General features: G+C 29.4%; 1 protein-coding gene across 1 annotated transcript in view; it reads left to right on the top strand.

The window, feature by feature from the left end:
- Positions 1-7,248, top strand: part of LOC117180043 (homeobox protein B-H1-like) — a 55,863-nt gene extending 48,615 nt beyond the window's left edge. The window contains exon 3 of the mRNA XM_033372343.1: positions 6,354-7,248. Coding sequence (XP_033228234.1) covers positions 6,354-6,840 — 487 coding nt within the window. The 3' untranslated portion in view covers positions 6,841-7,248. The remainder of the gene's footprint in view (positions 1-6,353) is intronic.
- Positions 7,249-18,609: the final 11,361 nt, after the last annotated feature.

The raw sequence follows: 18,609 nt of genomic DNA, 5'->3' as shown, positions 1-18,609 counted from the left end.
TTTCACAACTTAAATTTTAGACCAATTTAGGTTATCAGAAGGAGGAAAAAGAAAGTTGAACTTTATTGCTTTGGCATCGCTATAAATATGAAGGCATTGTTTTTTCTACAAGGGTATTCAATTGATACGAAAATCTGTATCAATAGAATGAAACAAAATATTGCTTATTATTGAATTACATTGTTCCAAACCAAATTTAGAGATTCAGATTTAAAGTGATTTATAGGATGGTTAGAGAATACAACAACTTAGAAGAATACCAAAATTAAAACATCCCCTATTCTAGAAAAGACGAACCTAATTGCATAAATTGGAGAATAAAGCAACTTGAAAGAATAGAAAATTGAAAAGAACCACTATCCTTCATACCTAAAGACAAACCTAACTTCACAACTTGAATTGTCGACCAATTTAATTTACCGGAAGGAGGAGAAACAGAGGTAGACTTTAATGCTTTGGCATTCATCATTGAGATCGTTAGAGGTATAGGAATAGTGTTTTGAGTGAAAGGACATTCGCGTTATGATATTATAACCGTGAGAATGCTCGTTCCGGGATTTTCTAGGCGGAAGAAGACCTTCTTCCCACGCGTCTAACTGCATTATAACGGGTCGTTTCTAATATAAGTCTCCAAGACTTCGTGATATGGTTGGTTAAAAAAAAAGAGGATTGAGTTACTGTTTGGTAACCGCCCAATCTCTGATTGCAATAAGTACGATATATGAGAGGCAAATTAAGAGTCACGTGAAGTGCATGGGCAATTTCACGGTTTTCTCGAGGTCGCTTGAATTTCTCGAATAGAAGGAACGAGGCTAATTGGCAAGAAACGATAACGAGTGTCAGTACATGCTATAAAAATTACCTTGTCGTGTCCGGATAAGGAAGACATTCGATGATAAGTGTGTGCTTCTGTAAAGATAAATTATCAGAACCTAAGTGCCAGGTTTTCTTATTGGTAACGACCTGAAAGACACTTAAGTTCATTTCACAGAAGATTATTAGACAAGAAATGATAGTTGATAGTTTTTGTAAAAAGTTGAGATAGTTTCCAACTAATTTTATTTACTTTCCGGTCTAAACGTTCGTCGTGAATACTGCAGCATGTGTATTGTTCGGGTGTCCCTTGCGCAGTGAGGCAAATAATAACACGAAAATATGTCCCCCTTCTATCATGATTATTGTTATTATTATTTATCCAACCGACCAGGCACATTAAGTGTCGCACCAACTGGTAACCGCAGAGTCAGAATCCACCACCATTATAAATGCATTAAGTTCCCCTAGTTGCCTAACCCCCTATTTTTCTTCTTTAATTTCTAAGTATTTTCCTTACTTTAATCGGCTGTCGTACCAGCAGGAAAAAAAGTTTCTGAATTAGAATTCCTTTTTTTGATATCATCAAAATGTATGGAAAATTTGTGGATCTCGTGAAGTATTGATATTTTCAAAACGCATCTCGTAGCACAGTTGTAGCTCTCGTCAAGAGGCATAAAAATGATACAGGGTTTTCTTTCATAAAATGAAACCAATCTAGAGGGTGCAAGAAAATAAATCGAAATTCGAAAATAAGGGCCCCGGTAGGGATTGCCGAGAACAAGAAGACTCTCTTCCGTCTTCTCCCTTTATTCCTGACTCTTCGAAACTACCCTAAGGCTATAAATCAATCGAGTCATTCACAAAGAGTGAACATGGCAATTAAGGGTGTTTTAGAGTGGTTGCACTCGAAATGACTGTCACAGGGCGAAAGACGAAAGGGGTATTAAAAAACATTACTCATCACATAATCGCACGGGCGGTTTTCAGTGCATCGTTCATGTTCTGCAGTCCTTCCTCCTCACATTCTCACTCTCTCATTCTTTTTCGCTCTTACACGTCGACGAAAAATGAGAAATGATCGTGGTTTAATTCAAAGAGACTGTTTAAAATTCATGAACGATTTTACTACCCTTGGCGTCACAAAAGGGCGAGACCGATGTACCAGAGTGCATTGAGTGGCCCAGATTCGACAAACCCAATCCCCCCAACCTTCAATCCACCGTTACGATTTACGGCAGTAGTGTGCAGCATTTTTTTTTTTTTTTGGTGTAGCATTAGTTTTGTGTTTTTTAATTTATGAGATAGTAAAATTATTTTTACAGAAATTGGATCTAGTATGGTCTATAGTTGGAGTAATTAGAGAAGATGGTCAGGATTAACAGAAAGATGGTCAGGATTACCTGAAAGATGGTCAGGCTTAACTAAAAGATGGTCAGGATTAACTGAAAGATGGTCAGGCCAGTTTTAAGTTTTCAGAATGAAAATTGATGAATCTAATCACTTCTTTCATAAGAAACAAACTCGTCATGTTGGCGAACAATGTGAAGAATCTGAGAATAAAAAATAATAGTTTAAATAAACACTGAAGTAGAGAAAGAAAATGAAGGTCCTGAAATGAGCAATTGTAGACATAACCCCTTATGTTTGCATATTACTCTAGATTGCCGGAAGAACTTACTGCTGGCCAATCGTAGAGCTTAGAAAAGGGGAAAGATAGATAGGGATCGAATCAGAACCCCTTTCCTGAAAGAATGAGTTGCTCGAAGCATACCAACTGCACGATTCGTGAGGCCATGAGGAATCGCGTACGATTTCGAGTAATTTCCTCTTCTCTCTCTCTCTTTCCTATTTCCTCTTCCTCTAAAACACCCCCATCTAGTCCCTCTTTCTCACTCCTCTTCATGTATGTAAATCCCGATCTGGGACAATTACGCTAAAACGGGGTGGCGTGCCGCCAAGTGGTTACGTTGGCCACACTGCGGGGCTTATTATACTAACAAATAGCCCGTGGAGTTCAGTGCCTAATCATCGCGTATCATGCCACTATGCCCGCCCCTTGCTCTACAATCAGCTAGCACCCTTATTGCGCTAGTGTGTGTGTGTGAGGGAGAGAGATAATTCATCAACTGAGAGAGAAAAGGAGAGAGCGATCTTTCCAGCTAAATTGGGGAAAGAGAACCTTTACATATTTTAGAGGTCTTGAATAATATCTCTCAAATTATAACCTTTCATCAGCGACCTTCAAAAGCTGAGAGTTATCAGGTGTGTTCGGAAAATATCCGACCTTGTAGGGTGGGAGGTGAAAGTGTTAATTTTTGTCAATCGCGATGATCACTCTTGAAAGTAATCTCTTTTGGAAGCCACAACCTTCTTCCAGTGATCTTCCCGCTTCAGGAATCACACATTAAAGATAGATTCCGGAATAGCTGATAGCTGCTTCGTCGCTTTTATTTATTTTTTTTTTATTTGCTGTGCGTTTTGAAATATTTTCCTTATGGGATACTTTAATTGGGAAAAGAGTGAGAAGTCAGAGGTTGCCTGGTGAGAACCGTATGAAGGCTGATCAATTTGTGGATTGACGTATTTCACCAAAAATTGCTGAATGATCTGCGATGTATGGCTGTTGTCGCCAATTATATATTAACGTTTAGTACGCTAATTGCTGATAGATTTATCTGCAAATTTATTTAATTTTGTCGATAATCAAAAGATTTTTTTCAAAGGTAATCTTTTTCAGTAAAAAATTCATCTAATTGGTTGAAAATTGATATTCTACGTCAACACTGAAAAAGTGGTTAGTTGGGCCAACTATTTAGTTTGTAAGATATGGTACTGCTACTTTATTAGTTGGGACAACCATTTACTTAGTAGCTGGTATTTTGTTGAAAATTCTACTTTTTTGTTAAAAAGTTAATTTTGTTCGTTGAAAATTCATACTTTTTGGTTGAGAATTTATGAATTTAATAGAAAATTCAACTTTTTGATTGAAACTATTTTTTTTTTTGCTGAAAATTCACATTTTTGGTTGAAAATTTATCTTTTAGAGTTCAAAATTCTACGATTTTGTTTAAAGTTTGCTTTTTTGATAGGAAATTAATCTTTTGGGTTGAAAAAACATATTTTCTCTTGAAAATTAAATTAATTGTTCTGATGTTATACTTTTTGGCCAAAAATTTATTTTTTGTTTTGAAGATTCAACATTTTGTCGCAAATCGTGTTTTTTTAATTAGTTCAGAAAAAGGGTTTTAAAATAAAACTTTAGCTTTTCAATTTTTGGTTGAAAATTGATATTATTGATTGAGAATTGATCTGCTCTGGATAAAATTCAACTTTTTGGTTAAAAATTCATGTATTTTGTTGACAATTCTTCTTTTTTTTTTATATACAAAATTATTTTCATAGGTGGAAATTCTTTCTTTTTGGCAAAATGTTTAACAATTTAGTTGAAAATTACTTTTTTCTTTGAAAATTCAAATTTGATTTAAAAATTAATTTTCCATAGTTTGAAATGCATCTATTTTCTTAAAACTCCGTTTTTAGTGTAAAAAAATACTCTTCAGGGTTCGAAAATCATATTTTTAGTTGAAAATTTAACAATTTGTTCAAACGTTGCACTTTTTTAAATGAAAAAATAACGTAAATTGTTGAAAAACTTCTTTTTTGGTAAATATTAATCTTCTTGTTTGAAAATTGATCTTTTTTGTTTAAGAATTTAACAATTTAATATGAAATCTATTTGATTGAAAATTATTTTTTTAGTGAAAATTCATATTTTTGGTTTAAAATTCATAGTTTTGGTTAAAAATTTAACAGTCTGTTTGAATTTTGAACTTTTTAATGGAACGTTCATCTAAATTTTTGAGAATCTTCTTTTTTGGCAAAAAAGTAATTCTTATTGATTCAAAATTTATTGTTTTTGGGTAAGATATTAACAACTTGATAGGAAATTAAAGTAATTTATTGAAAATTAAATTTGTTTGTTGAAAATTCATATTTTCAGTTAAAAATGTATATTTTTGGTTAAAAATTCAACGATTATAGTAGAAAATTAAACTGTTTATTAGAAAATTTAATAATTTCGTTGAAATTAAAATTTTCAAATGTAAATTTCTTATTTCGGTTTAAAATCGCAACTATTTTCTAGATAATTCGTCGTTTGGGCTTTAAAGTTCAACAATTTAGTTGAAAAATCGAATTGTGAGAGTCGATATTTTTATTTTTTTTATTTTTTTTTTTTATTTTTGGGTAACAAATTAATTTTGTTTGTTGAAAATTAATCTTTTTTGCTGAAGATTCAACTATTTTAAAAGTAAGTCGCCTTTTTGGTTGAATTCAACGAATTGAAAATTCGTGTTTTTTTTCAATTAATTTTTTAAACTGAAAATTTAACGATTCAATTTTTGGTTGAAAACTTATATTTTTCAGTTGAAGACTCAACTATTTGGTTAAAAATTGATCTTTTTTTATTGAATATTAACTTTTGGCTGGTTAAAAATTCTTGTTGAAAATTAAATTATTTGGTTGAAAATTGATTTATTTTGTTGAAATTGCATATAGTTTGTGGAAGGATTTTTTTCGGTCGAAAAATTAACAGACTTGTTGAAAATCCTTTCTTTTTATTCAACTTTCTTAATTGAAAATTGAACTATTCAGTTGAAAATGCAACTGGTTTTGGTTGAATTTTAATCTTTTTTTGTTAAGAAATACTAGCATTCGTTTGAAAAGGATTCTTTGTAGATTTAAAATTCAACTGTTTTGTACAAATTTAATTATTCGGTTAAAAATTTAAATATCTGGAAAAAGTCATCTTTTTTATAAAAAATTCGTCAAACAACGCAGATAAACATCAAATCAGGATACCGTCGGAAATTATCACGAATTTTTTACCTCAACTTCAACTAGTGATCACACTTACAATAATTGTAAAGAATACACAAAATTCACGTGATATTATCTTTAAGATATTATCTTTAATTGAAGCCAAGGAAACTTGAAACATCTTAACGGGTTCCCGAGTTATGACCAAAAATGTCCAAACATGTCTACGTCGGGTTTCAGTCGGCTTCCTGTTAGTCGACTGATATCTAGTCATATCCTGGGAAATAATCAGGACTTTTCAAGTTTTCCTGCTTTAAATAAAAAATAAGGTTTCATGAATCACTTCCTACAAATTTATGGGGTTTGGAACAATTTTTCTAAATCATTATCACAAGTGGAAGTTGACACTTGATACATCCTCTTGCAAAATTCGAAAATATTTCTACTATCGTTCATTCGACGCCGAATTTCATAATCTTCTCATCCCTTTTTGAAAAAAATGTTTCGACCTAATTCCTAACAATTTATCACATTAGAAAGCCATCGGCGATTTTTCTTGATGCTCGGACTAGCCCTTTCCGACGGCAATATACAATTGTCCATTTCTTGATGTTTCCAAGATTGCTGATGAACGCGGATAATTCTCACCCGAATACTGATGATGATCTGAAAGCCTGCACAACTTCTAACCGAAACCGTTTTTTTTTTTCTGATTCCAGGACAAAGTGGAAGAGACAAGCTATAGTGGGCTACGAGATTCTTGCTGAAGCCGGAAATTATGCAGCCTTCCAGAGACTGTATGCGAGCGGAGCAGCTGGTGTTCCTGCACACCCTGCGGCTGGATCCTATTGGCCATACCCTGGAGCAGCGGCCCATCATCAGAGTGATCTCTTTTATCGGCAAGCAGCAACCGCCGCTGTCACCCTCCAGAAACCCCTTCCCTACAGACTTTACCCATCACCGATGATGCTGGCTGGTCCCAGCACACCTCTAGGCTCCCTTGCAGCCAGCTCGAGTCTCTCCACCTTGAGCAGCTTCTATCGAGAGAGTCCGGAAATGATGGACCCCAGGGAAAGGGAAAACCTTGAAAGGTCCGTCATGACCAGGGATAGGAGTAAGAGTCTCGAAAGATCTCCACCTCCTAGGGAAGACACTCCCACTAGTATTAAGGCAGAGAGCGACGAAGAAAGTATAAATGACGTCTAGGAACTCTAGGATCTTTGATTCGATTCAAAAAGTAATTGATCAGAAGTTCATTAATTCAAGGAGAGATCCAGATTTTATTTGAATGGGTTCAAGATACGAAAGGATACCAAAGCTGTTCGAAATGATACACTGAAGATGTGTGTGGCTAGGGTGGCCCCGATTTTTTTTTTATTCTCACTCTACGAATTTTGTTCGAATTCATACAAAAAAAATTGTTTCCAAATTTCAGCGAAATCGGGTAATATTAACCCGTCACCAAAAGGTTTGAAGTTTTGGATTCATTTAATATCCACTCTAAAGAAATTCCTGGACTGTTCCAGAAAATTTTTCATACCAAGTTCGGTAAATTTTCAAGGTACTTTGGGGAGTTTTGCGAAAATAACTTTTGGAAAATTTCGCAACGATTTCAGTGAATTTTTATGTGTTTAGGAAAATTTTTTAAAATAATTCCCAAGAACCTTCCTAATTATTTTAGTTATTTTGGGAAATTTTTTAAAAATAGTTTCAGGGAAATTCCATTACGATTGCTCTAAATTTTTTACATATTTTGATAATTTTCCCCAAAATGACTTTCGGAAAATTTCGAAACGATTTCGTTGAATTTCTAAGTGTTTTGGGGAATTTTATAAAAAATAATTTCCGGAAAAGTTCCTGATTATTTTATTCAACTTTACAATTTTTTGGGGAATTCTCGAAAAATTTGTAGATAAATTTTATAACGGTGCCTAAAATTTTCAAGTTCTTGATGGATTTTTTTTTTCAATTTCCCCAAAATAATTTTGAAAACATTTTCTAACTATTTCGGTAAATTTTCAAGCGTTTCCTGATGATTGCCGTCAATTTTGTAGTTAATTTTGGAATTTTTCTCAAAACAGCGTTAGGAAAATTCCACACAAATTTTAGGAAACTTAGTGTGCCAAAAAGTGTCCTGAATACAAATCCGGGAAAATTTCCTAACCATCAAAGTAATTTTTCTTGTTATTTTAGAAAATTCCTCCAAAAAGGTGTCAAGAAAATTCCATAAGAATGGCGCAAATTTTGTTATCTATTTTGTGAGTTTTCGCCTAAATACTTTAAAAAATTTTTTTAAAACTATTTCAGTAAATTTTAGATTTTTGAAATTTTCCTGAATACAAATCCGAGAAAGTTTCCAAATCATTACATTTATTTTTCTTGTTATTTTAGAAAAATTCCTCCAAAAAGGTGTCAAGAAAATTCCATAAGAATGGCGCAAATTTTGTTACGTATTTTGTGAATTTTCCCCCAAATAATTTTGAGAAATTTTGAAAAACTACTTCAGTGAATTTTAGATTTTTAAAATTTTCCTGAATACAAATCCGAGAAAATTCCCTAACCATCAGAGTCATTTTTCTTATTATTTTGGGAAATTTCTCCAAGAAAATTCCATGAGAAAGGCGCTGAATTTGTAACCTATTTTGTGAATTTTCCCTTAAATAATTTTTATACATTTTTAAAAACTATTTCGGTAAATTTTAGATTGTTGGAATTTTTCGGAATATAATTCCAGGAAAATTTCCTGATGATTGGCGAACATTTTGTAGTTAATTTTGGAATTCTTATCAATATAGTGTCATTTTAGTAAACTTAAAATGTTTACAAAATTTTCCTGAATACAAATCCGAGAAAATTTCCTAATGATCACAGTCATCTTTCTATTTATTTTGGGAAATTTATCCAAAAAGCGTCAAGAAATTCCATAAGAATGGCGCTAAATTTGTAAAATATTTTGTGAATTTTCACCTAAAAAATGTTTACACATTTTTAAAAACTATTTCGGTCAATTTGAAATTTTTTGTATTTTTCTTAATATAATTCCGGGAAAAGTCACCCAACGATTTCCGTGAATTTTGTAGTTAATTTAGGAATTTTTCTAAAATAGCTTCAAGAAAATTCCTTAAAGCTTTCAGTAAATTTTAAAATGTTAAGATAATTTTCCCGAATATAATTCCGGGAAAATTTCCTAACGATTTCAGTCAGTTTTTCTTTCTTTGAAAATTTTCCCGAAATAACTTTAGGGAAATTTCCCAACACTTTCCGTAAGTATTATGCAAATTTTTCTTAAAATAACTTCAGGAAAATTTCACAACGAATTGAATAAATTTTGAGATAAAAATTTCCATATTTTGGGAAAAATTACATTTGCCATTCGAAATATAAAATTTTATATGAAAAATTGTTTGCTTGCTTAAAAACGTGTAAATAATGCTGTTTGCTTCAAGTAATGATTTTTGCTGAAAAATAAAAATCCTGATTGTTGAAAATTACTAAAAATATTATTCTTAAAATAAAAAATTTACGAAATTTCAAATGATTGAAAAACATGAAGCAGCCAAAAATATTTTGTAACGAAATTGAAATATTTTGAAAGTAACAGTATAAAAAAATACAAAATTTTAGGAATTTCAAATTTCCGAAATTAGTAAATTTTTGAAATTAGTTGATTCCCCATAATTTTATTCACTGAAATTTTAATTTCCCGAAAAAAATTTAACAACATTTTGCATCTGTTATGCCATTAACTGATTTCTCTCAAATTCGGAAATCTTTTTTTTTAATTCGAACAAAAGTGAGAAAAAAAATGTTTTTCACAATATAAATAAGGGTCATCGTATTGTGTGGCTGTGTGGACAGTTTTGCATACTGTGGGTCGAAAAATCGAAATGTTAAAACTCCATAGATTTAATACCAAAATATTTTCTGAAAACCACTTCAGTCCATTTGAGATTTAGACAATTTAATTATTTAATTAATTAAAAATCAGTCAAAAGTGACTTTTAAAATCAGTCCATTTGACTTAATTTTTTGGCCAATTAAAAAGAATCAGGACAAAGGGAAGACAGTTTTGAGTCTCGCGAGTTTATAAAAAGTGGACTCGCAAACGCAAATCCGCAATTAATTTAACATTAGTCTCACAGCCTCGAGATGAAATCCCCGCTTGAAAGGACTCGAAATTGCTTTGTTGCTTCAAAATACAAATTAAGGCCTTTTACCGAATTTGCTGTTTGAAATTTTGAGAAATAATTACTGCAAGTTGTTATTTTAAATTGCTTTTAAAAATAGAAAGCTGTAGTTCAATTAAATGAGTTTCTTTTTAAAAGCAACTTTCAAAACAAGACTCTTCGTTTTTTGGCTATTTTTTAGGCTTTGATGTTAGAAATATTCGTTAAAACAACTAGAACTTTTCCAATATTTGCAGAAAAATCTGCAATTGAAACTTTGACGACTTTAAAAAGATTTTTTAACTTTGCACTTTCAAAATACTAAATTTTCCGAAATACTAAAAAAAATTAACCTAGTAATAATTTTGTCATTGTTTATTTGAAAAAATAATAATTCTTAATTTATATTTTTTGATCCCGGGAAGGTGAAGAAATTTAAAAACGAAAAAAAAATTCCTGAAATGTCCAATCTTTTTGAATAAACCACTTTATTTATTAGATGTGTTTTTGAATATTTTTGAGCAATAAATATTCAAAGTTAAATTTAATTTAAGTATAATTAGAATTTTATTTCTCAATTTCGTCATCTTCCTGGGGTCAAAAGACATAAACAAGTTTTCTTTAAGCAAAAAATGTAGTTTTTAAAAAAAAATTTAATTAATTTCTCAAAAAGTTTAATTATGGGGATCAATCAGAACTGAATTAAACAATATTGATAAAATGGCCCGAATTTCAAATTGCAAATCCTTTTGCAAGAATAAAAAATTGTGTTAAATTATTTTTTGAGTGAAAAAATTTCGTTGTATCAAACAAGTTTTTCTTTGACTGAAAGAAAATGGAAATTTTGTCATGTGAAGAAATTTTCTTTGAACCAAAAAACAATTTTTTTTAAATTAAAATTTCTTAAATGGATTTGAGCGGTATGCAGAATATTTTGCAAGTCTCAAAAATCAGGACTAAACGTACCGAAAACTAAACGTACTTGATCCAATCGTGCGACGTACTTAAACTAATCGCAAAGCGACAATTGTGCAACCTTGTAAATAAAAAGCTCGGTTTTTAAACCGCAGAGCTCTTTTGTACGATTACAAAAGGTTTAGGATACGATTTTTAAAAATGTAAATAAGAAGATGCGCACTGAAGAAAGAAACAATATACGTAAAATCGTATAAAGGGATATAAAAACAGACTCGTAATCTCTAGGGTGTAAGTCGAGGATAACGGAAGTAAAATATTTGAAAGTATTTTTCAGATTTGAATATACCCATCGCATATTGTAAAAGCGTAGAGAAAAATATCTGCCCTGGTGGCAAAAATTCAGATTTATGGACACTCCGCAAAAAATCATTGGCTCTTAGTAAAAAAAGTTTCTTTGATTTAAAGAAATTGTTTTTGGTTTCAATAAATATTTTCTTATTTAAAATGACTTTTTTTCATTTCGAAGTGTTTTTATTTAATAAAGAATGTTATGTTAAAGGAACAAATATTTTTCTGAGCCTTTTATTGGTACTTTTTAATATTTATTCTTCAAGATATTTTTCAGTCGATGTTTGTAATTATTAGACAACCAATTAGCGCAAACTGTGAAGTCAGAAGACTCGTAGAACGGGCAGAGAAGGGGACACAAGGTAACATGCGGTCTTACGTGCCACCCGGCACGTTGGTCTTCCCATTCCAGCGGCAAGCGTGCGCGCGCAGGCCGGGCACGCACGTTGCGTGGCGTCCCCCTCTCCACCGGTCAACAGTTCCCCGAGCAGCGTTCGTCTTCTGACTTCACTTTTGCCTCAATCCGCTCACTAGTAATTATTTTTTAAAGTGCCGCAGTGATGTTTCCCGCAACGCAGATGAAAAAATATAATTTTTTAAATCGTCCTTCCGTTTCTCGCCCTTTCTGCGATAATATTAGGGTCGATCGTGCAGCAATCGAGAGGTGTGTTCGATAATGAAAAACCAGTATTATAAATGTATAAAATTATAGAATTTAACGAACATGAATCTGGTGCGATGCGATATAGGATTATATAGAAGGGAGAAATTACCGTGCAAAAGGTGGTATTTCTAAGATCGATCGCCTTGATGCCAGTTCGATTGGTATTATAAGTCTCGCAGCATGAAGGTTTATAGTAAATCGTGCTTTGTAACATAATGTCTGTATAGCAAAAATTATTATATGGAAAATATATTATACTAAATTTACGAATTACTCTTTTTTATTTTGATTCTCCTTAACAATAAGCCTGGGTGGCTCAGGTGGTTAGACGCTCGGACTTCACGCCAGAGGTTTGGGGTTCGATCCCTGAGCCGATACCTCTGGATAATTTTTCTTATTAATTATTTAAGGTATACTATTTTGATCAAAAGACAAATTTTTTTGACTTATTAAGCACAATATTTCTTTCCTTTGCGGTGTATTCCAATCTATTTTCTTTTAATGGAAAAAAATGTTTGATATATTTTTTCTAAGCCAAATTTCTGGTTTATTAACTTTATATTTTAAAAATATAAAAAATACGCTTGAGTTCATATTTAAATTTTTATTTTTTAGTTTATAGATTCTCATTCAAATTCTCATACATACAATCTAAATTAATAGAGCACTATACAAATCCAAGTGGTCTGGTTGAAAGTCCATTCTTTTTGGTTGAAAAATCTATTATTAGATTTCTAATTAAAAGATGGAATTTTTTGGTTAGAATTTTTGTAGTTTTGTTGGAAATTTATATATTTTTGTAAAAAATGCAAATGTTTGGTTGCATTTTTTTTTGTTGACTGCAAAACCTTTTTTCGTTAAAAAATTAACTTTTTTAATTCTTCTTTTTGGTTAAAAAAACTTTCGCTTTTGGTTATTAATTTTACTATGTGGTTGAAAATATATATTTCTATGCAGAAAATTTATTTTTTTTATTAAAAATTTTTCTTTTTTATTGAAAGTTGAACTATTTTTGTGTCATTTTATTTCTTCATTGTAAAATTTTGGGTTTAGTTGCAAATTGATTTCATTGGTTTAAAATTCGTCTTTTTAGTTTAAAAATTAACATTTTCGGTGAAAAAATATAATTTTAAATTAAAAATTAAGAATTTCTAAACTTCTGTTTCTTGTCTAAATAATCTGTAATATTTGCGAATTTAAATTTTAGTTGAAAATTAATTTCATTACCTAAAAATTTTTTATTTATTCTTTTTATATATTTTTTATAGATCATGAATTTTTTAAACTGTAAATTAATATTTTCGGGCAGAAAACTTAATTTTTTCAAAAAAGATTAATCGTTCGACTTGAAAGATCAAGAATTAAGATCAAGTTTTTTAAAATGAAAAATCTTTATATAATAAGAATTCATCGGTTTGCTTGAAAAATTTATTATTTAGGTAAAAAATTCATCCCTCTGGCGTACAATTGGACATTCTTGTTGAAAATTGGTATTGTTTGGTAGAAAATTAATCTTTTTTGGTTAAAAGTTTTTTTCCCCAAAATTCACTGGTTTAGTTAAAAATTCGTCTATTTGGTTAAGAATTCATTTCTTTGTGGTCGTTTTTTGGCTTCTTGAAAATTTGCTTTTTTCGTTGAAAAAATCTTTATTCTAGTAGAAAATTCATTTCTCTGGATGAAAATGGGACTATTTTGTTGAAAAGAATTTTTTTTTATTCATGTTTTTCACTGACAACTTAACTTTTCGATTTTTGTTTGAAATCTGATATTTTTACTTGAAACTTCAGATATTTGTTTAAAAATGTATGTATTTTGTTTAAAATTCGTCTTTTTCAATTGCAAATTTATCATTTAAGTTGAAAATAGATTACTTTGGTTCCAAATTGGACTAATTATATTATTTTCTTTTTCTTTTTGTTGAAAATTAATATTCTTTTGTACTAAAAATTTTTACTTTTCCATTTTATGAGTTGAAAATGTAAACAATTGGTTTGTAAAGTTGTTAAAAATTCGTCTTTTCTCGTAGAAAATTAACCTGTTTTTTTTTCAATTTAAAAATTCAACTAATTGTTTTAAAACCCAGATATTTTGTTTTAAAATTAATTTACTTGGTCTAAAATTCTTCTTTATTAATTGTTAAGTATTAAGTTTTAGCAAATAATGCTATTTTTTGTTTGTGTCAATAAATAATCTTTTATGTTAAATAATAAATAGTCTCAATTACTAATACAATAAAGTAACTAATACAAAAAAGTTTTCCCGGCAAAAAGACAGATAAGAAAATAGAAAAAATCTGTTGAGGCTTCGGTGGGGTAATTGGTTAAAACTACACTCATGCATAGTCGCGTTCCCGGTTCAAATCCGGGTGGAGGGAAAATTTTTTTTTGCCTCTCCAAATATTAGACTAGTAATCGACACTGCTATTTATCATCAAAAATGACGAATTACGTTTTAAAAAAATTAAAGATCCCAGACATTGTTATGTTTAAAAATTAAATTACTTTGAAAAATATCATAAAAATGGTTTCTTGAATAACTTGTGGGGTTCCTGGCAGATTCTTGATTAAATCGACGAGGTGAAGAAGAAGAAGAAGAAGAAGAAGAAGATGTAAAGAGATTATAGTTTGACGGTGGAATTTGAAGCCTCTTGATCGAATTTTCACGCAAGGCAGCCATTGGCCGGGGCCCCTTGAAGACTTCAAAGGTGAATGCGAACCATGACAGACAAGACTTAATCGTATTTGCTTATTTCCGCCGGGGCCGGTGCAATTATGAGGGAAGGGGTTATTTTATTCCTATTAGGGTAAAACGAGTAGCCCGGGTACCCCCAATTACGAGAAATTAATTTGGGCCCCATTAGTGGTCGGTCGAGAGCACTAACGATTTTCCACTGGCGAGCGCAACTAACTGAAACGCACTTAAGAACCTCAAGCAGTCAGAAAAATTATTCAAGTTTGAAGAAACCGTTTCCTTAAGAGAATAATTATTATTTCAACAAAAATAACTTTAAAATTGTTCAAATCATTTGAGATTGAAAAAAAATTATTTTAACAAAGAACTTTTTTTTTGAATCAAAGAAAATTTTCTTTAACTGATAGCCAATGAAACTTTTTCTTGTATTTCTTTTATTGGCCTTGAAGTAAATTGAAAAAAAAAATATTTGTTCTGAATTTAGTAAACTGTTTCTTAAACATAATTTTTTTTAATTCAAATCAAATTTAAATTAAAATGAAAAAAATAATTTTAAATTCAAGAATATTTCTAACAGACATCTAAAACCGTCTCTTTCATTCAAAAGAAATTTCTGCAATTCAAAGAAACTCTTCTTTGATTCTGAGAAATTTTCTTTGAATTAAAGTATATTTTTTCTGAGTGCTGAACTGAGCACTCGGAAACAATTTATTCTCAACTGAAGAAATTTTTTTTTAACATACTTTTTTTATTTAATCAAAAATAAGCTTAGAATAAATCAAGTTATTTTAAGTTAAATAAAAATATTCCCTGGAACAAAAAATAATTTTCCTAATTCAAAGAATGTTTATTTCAATCAAATTAAATTTTCTTTAACTCAGATCCAATGAGTTTTTGTCTTGAATTGAAGAAAGTGTTTCTTTAACATTATTTTGTTCCTTTATCCAAAAATGTTGTAAAAACAAAGAAAATCATCTGAAGTTAAAGAGAAATTTTCATTATGACGAACAACGGTTTCTTTAAAGCAAACACATGTCTTTGAATCAAAAAAATTTTCTTCGAACATAAAGAAATTTCTTTGAATCAAAGAAACTTTTCTTTAACTAAAAGCAAATGAATATTTATCTATAATTTAAAGAAAAATGTCCTTTAGAACGAATCACCATTCTTTAAAAACCAAAAAATTTCTTTGAATTAACTGAATTCTCTTAAATTCTAAGGAAATTTCATTCGATCAAAGAAAATTTTCTTTAACTGATAGCCAATGAACTTTCTTATTCAAAGAAGTTTTCAGTGCATTTTTGGATATTATTTCTTCCTAAGACAAAATAAATTTCTTTGAATAAACAAAACTTTTCTTTATCTGATGGCAATGAAGCTATTTCTTTGAATCAAAGAAACCATTCCTGTAAAATATATTTTTATTTCATTCAACTCAAAATGACTTTAAATTAAAAAAATCATTTTAAATTAAAAAGCATTTTCAACAGGAAAACCCGATTCTCTAAATCAAAATAAATTGCTGTGAGTTACAAAAACTTTTCTTTGATTTTGCGAAATTTTCCTGGAAACAATGAATATTTTTTTGTAGTGCTGAATGAAGATCTTAAAAACAATTTATTTTGATCTAAAGAAACAATTTTTAAAATACTTTTTTCATTTTACCAAAAATGAGTTCAGAATGTATAAAGTTATTTTGAAATTAATAAAAATATTCGCTAGAACGTAAACCATTTTCCTAATTCAAAGGACGTTTCTTTGAATCAAATAAACAGTTTTCTATAATTTATAGAAAAATGTTCATTGGAACAAAAAACCATTTTTTGAAACCAAAAGATGTTTTTGAATAAATTTATTTTCTTAAAACCTGAGGAACTTTCCTTTAATCAAAGAAAATTTTCTTTAACTGATAGCCAATGAATTATTTTGTTTTCGAAGAAATTTTCTTTGAATCTTTGGGTACTACTTCTTCCTAAAATAAAAACAAAATTCTATGAATCAACCAAGCTTTTTTTTAACTGATGGAAAAGAAGCTTCTTCTTTGAATCAAATAATCTGTTTATCAGTGCTAAAGTAAACTTTAAACAAAATATTTTTCTTGAATTAAAGAAACCGTTTCTTTAACATAATGTTTTGTATTCAAGTCAAAATATCTTTAAAATTAAGAAAATCGTTTTAAATTAAAGAAAATTGTTAACAGGAACAAAAAACCGTTTCTTTGAATCAAAAGAAATTTCTCCGACTCAAAAAAATTTTTCTTTGATTCTGAGACATTTTCCTTTAATCAAAGAATATTTTGTTAGTAGTGCTAAATTAAGCCCTTAAAACAATTTATTTTTAACTAAAGAAACAACTTTTTAACACAGTTTTTTCTATTAACCAAAAATAAGTTTAGAATAAGTAAACTTATTTTAAGTTAAATAAAAATATTCACTAGAACGTAAACCATTTTCCTAATTCAAAGGAAGTTTCTTTGAATCAAATTGAATTTTCTTGAACTGAGATCCAATACTCAATGAGAGAAGTTAAAGTAATATGATCATTGGAACGAACAACCACTTTTTTAAAATAACAAATGTGTAAATCAAATCAATTTTTTTTAACACAAAGAAATTTCTTTAAATCAAAGAAACTTTTCTTAAACTGAGAGCAAATGAATATCTGTATGAATTTAAAGAAAAATGTTCATTGGAACGAAAAAATCATTTTTTGAAACCAAATAAATTTCTTTGAATCAAGTGTTTTTTCCAAATCTGAGGAAATTTCTTTTGATCGAAGAAAATTTTCTTTTACCTTTTAAATTAATTTTTAACTCAAAAAAGGAATGTTCAATAATGTAGTTGAATTTTCGACAGAGGAGCCAAATTTAGACAACCACCATAAAAGTTTGCTATTAAAATTTGAAAAAAGATAAAAATTTTCCTAAATAGAAAAGAAAAAAACATCTTTTTTTTACAAAAAGAAAATAAGAAAGCAACCAACCGAATCCCCTTACTTCTATTTTTTATTTTGTTCGTCTTTTTTATCTTTATTATTATGAAATCGCAATAAAAAAAACATTTGTAAAAATTAATTGCAACGTTTCGACACTCATACTGTACCTTTATCAAGGCAAAGAAGATAAATCAATAAAAAAATAAAAAATATTCGAGCAAGCAGGAATCATTTTGGAATAGTTTTGATTTTTGGGTGTCAGAAAGAGAGCATCGTGATTTCATTGCTGTTCCTCCTTGTTCAAAGATTTTTTAATGTTTTAATTTTTATTTTTTGCTTTAGTTTTTTTTTTATTTATTGCTTTTATTTTATTTTATTGATGTTCTCTGAAAATAAAAAAAATTATTCTCGAGTGTCAGATGGCGAGCATCATGATTTCGTTGGCGTTCGGATCTGCTCGAATATTTTGTATCTTTTTGTATTTTTGCATTTTTCTGTTTTATTTGTATTTGTTTATTTGAAACTTTGGGTATTTTTTACAAATTTTTTTTTTAAGAATTGATAATGATAAAAATAAAAAAGACGAAATATATTTAAAAAAAGAGAAGGAAAAGAATTTGCTTGGTTATTTTCTCATTCTTCCTTTTTATTTTTATCGAAAAAAGGAAATTTTTTTCTTTTCTTTTTAAAGAAATTTTTATCTTTTTTAAATTTCAACAGGAACATAATCTTGTTAAAGAGTTCGTCCTTTTGGTTAAAAACTCGAGTATTTATCAGACAATTACTTATTGTTTACAATTTTTATTTTTGTTTTGGAAAGTGAACTAAAATCTTCTTTGGATAAAAATCGAATTATTTTCTAATTTTTTTTACAATTCATCTGTTTCAGAAGAAATGTTTTGTTGAAAAATTAACTATTTCGTAGAAAATTGACTTTTTTTGTTGAATGTAATATTTTGGCTTGGAAAATCCAACTGAAATATTTTCTGAATGAAAATTTAAGATTTTTTAAAAATAAAAAATTCATCTTTTAATGGAAGTTGCATCTTTCTTGGATAAAAAGGCAACCATTTGGTTGAAAATTATATTGTTTTTTTTTAATTTAACTAATTTGTAAAAAATTTACTTCTTGTTAAAAATTGATGTTTTGATTTTTAAAAATGAACTTAAATTTTTTCTGGATTAAAGTTCAACTAAAAAAAATTTGTAGTTTTTTATTGAAAACTTATTTGTTATAGTACAAATTTCATATTT

This window comes from Belonocnema kinseyi, chromosome 9 (genome assembly GCF_010883055.1).
Source record: "Belonocnema kinseyi isolate 2016_QV_RU_SX_M_011 chromosome 9, B_treatae_v1, whole genome shotgun sequence".
NCBI lineage: Eukaryota > Metazoa > Arthropoda > Insecta > Hymenoptera > Cynipidae > Belonocnema > Belonocnema kinseyi.
This window is presented reverse-complemented; position numbering and strand designations above follow the sequence as displayed.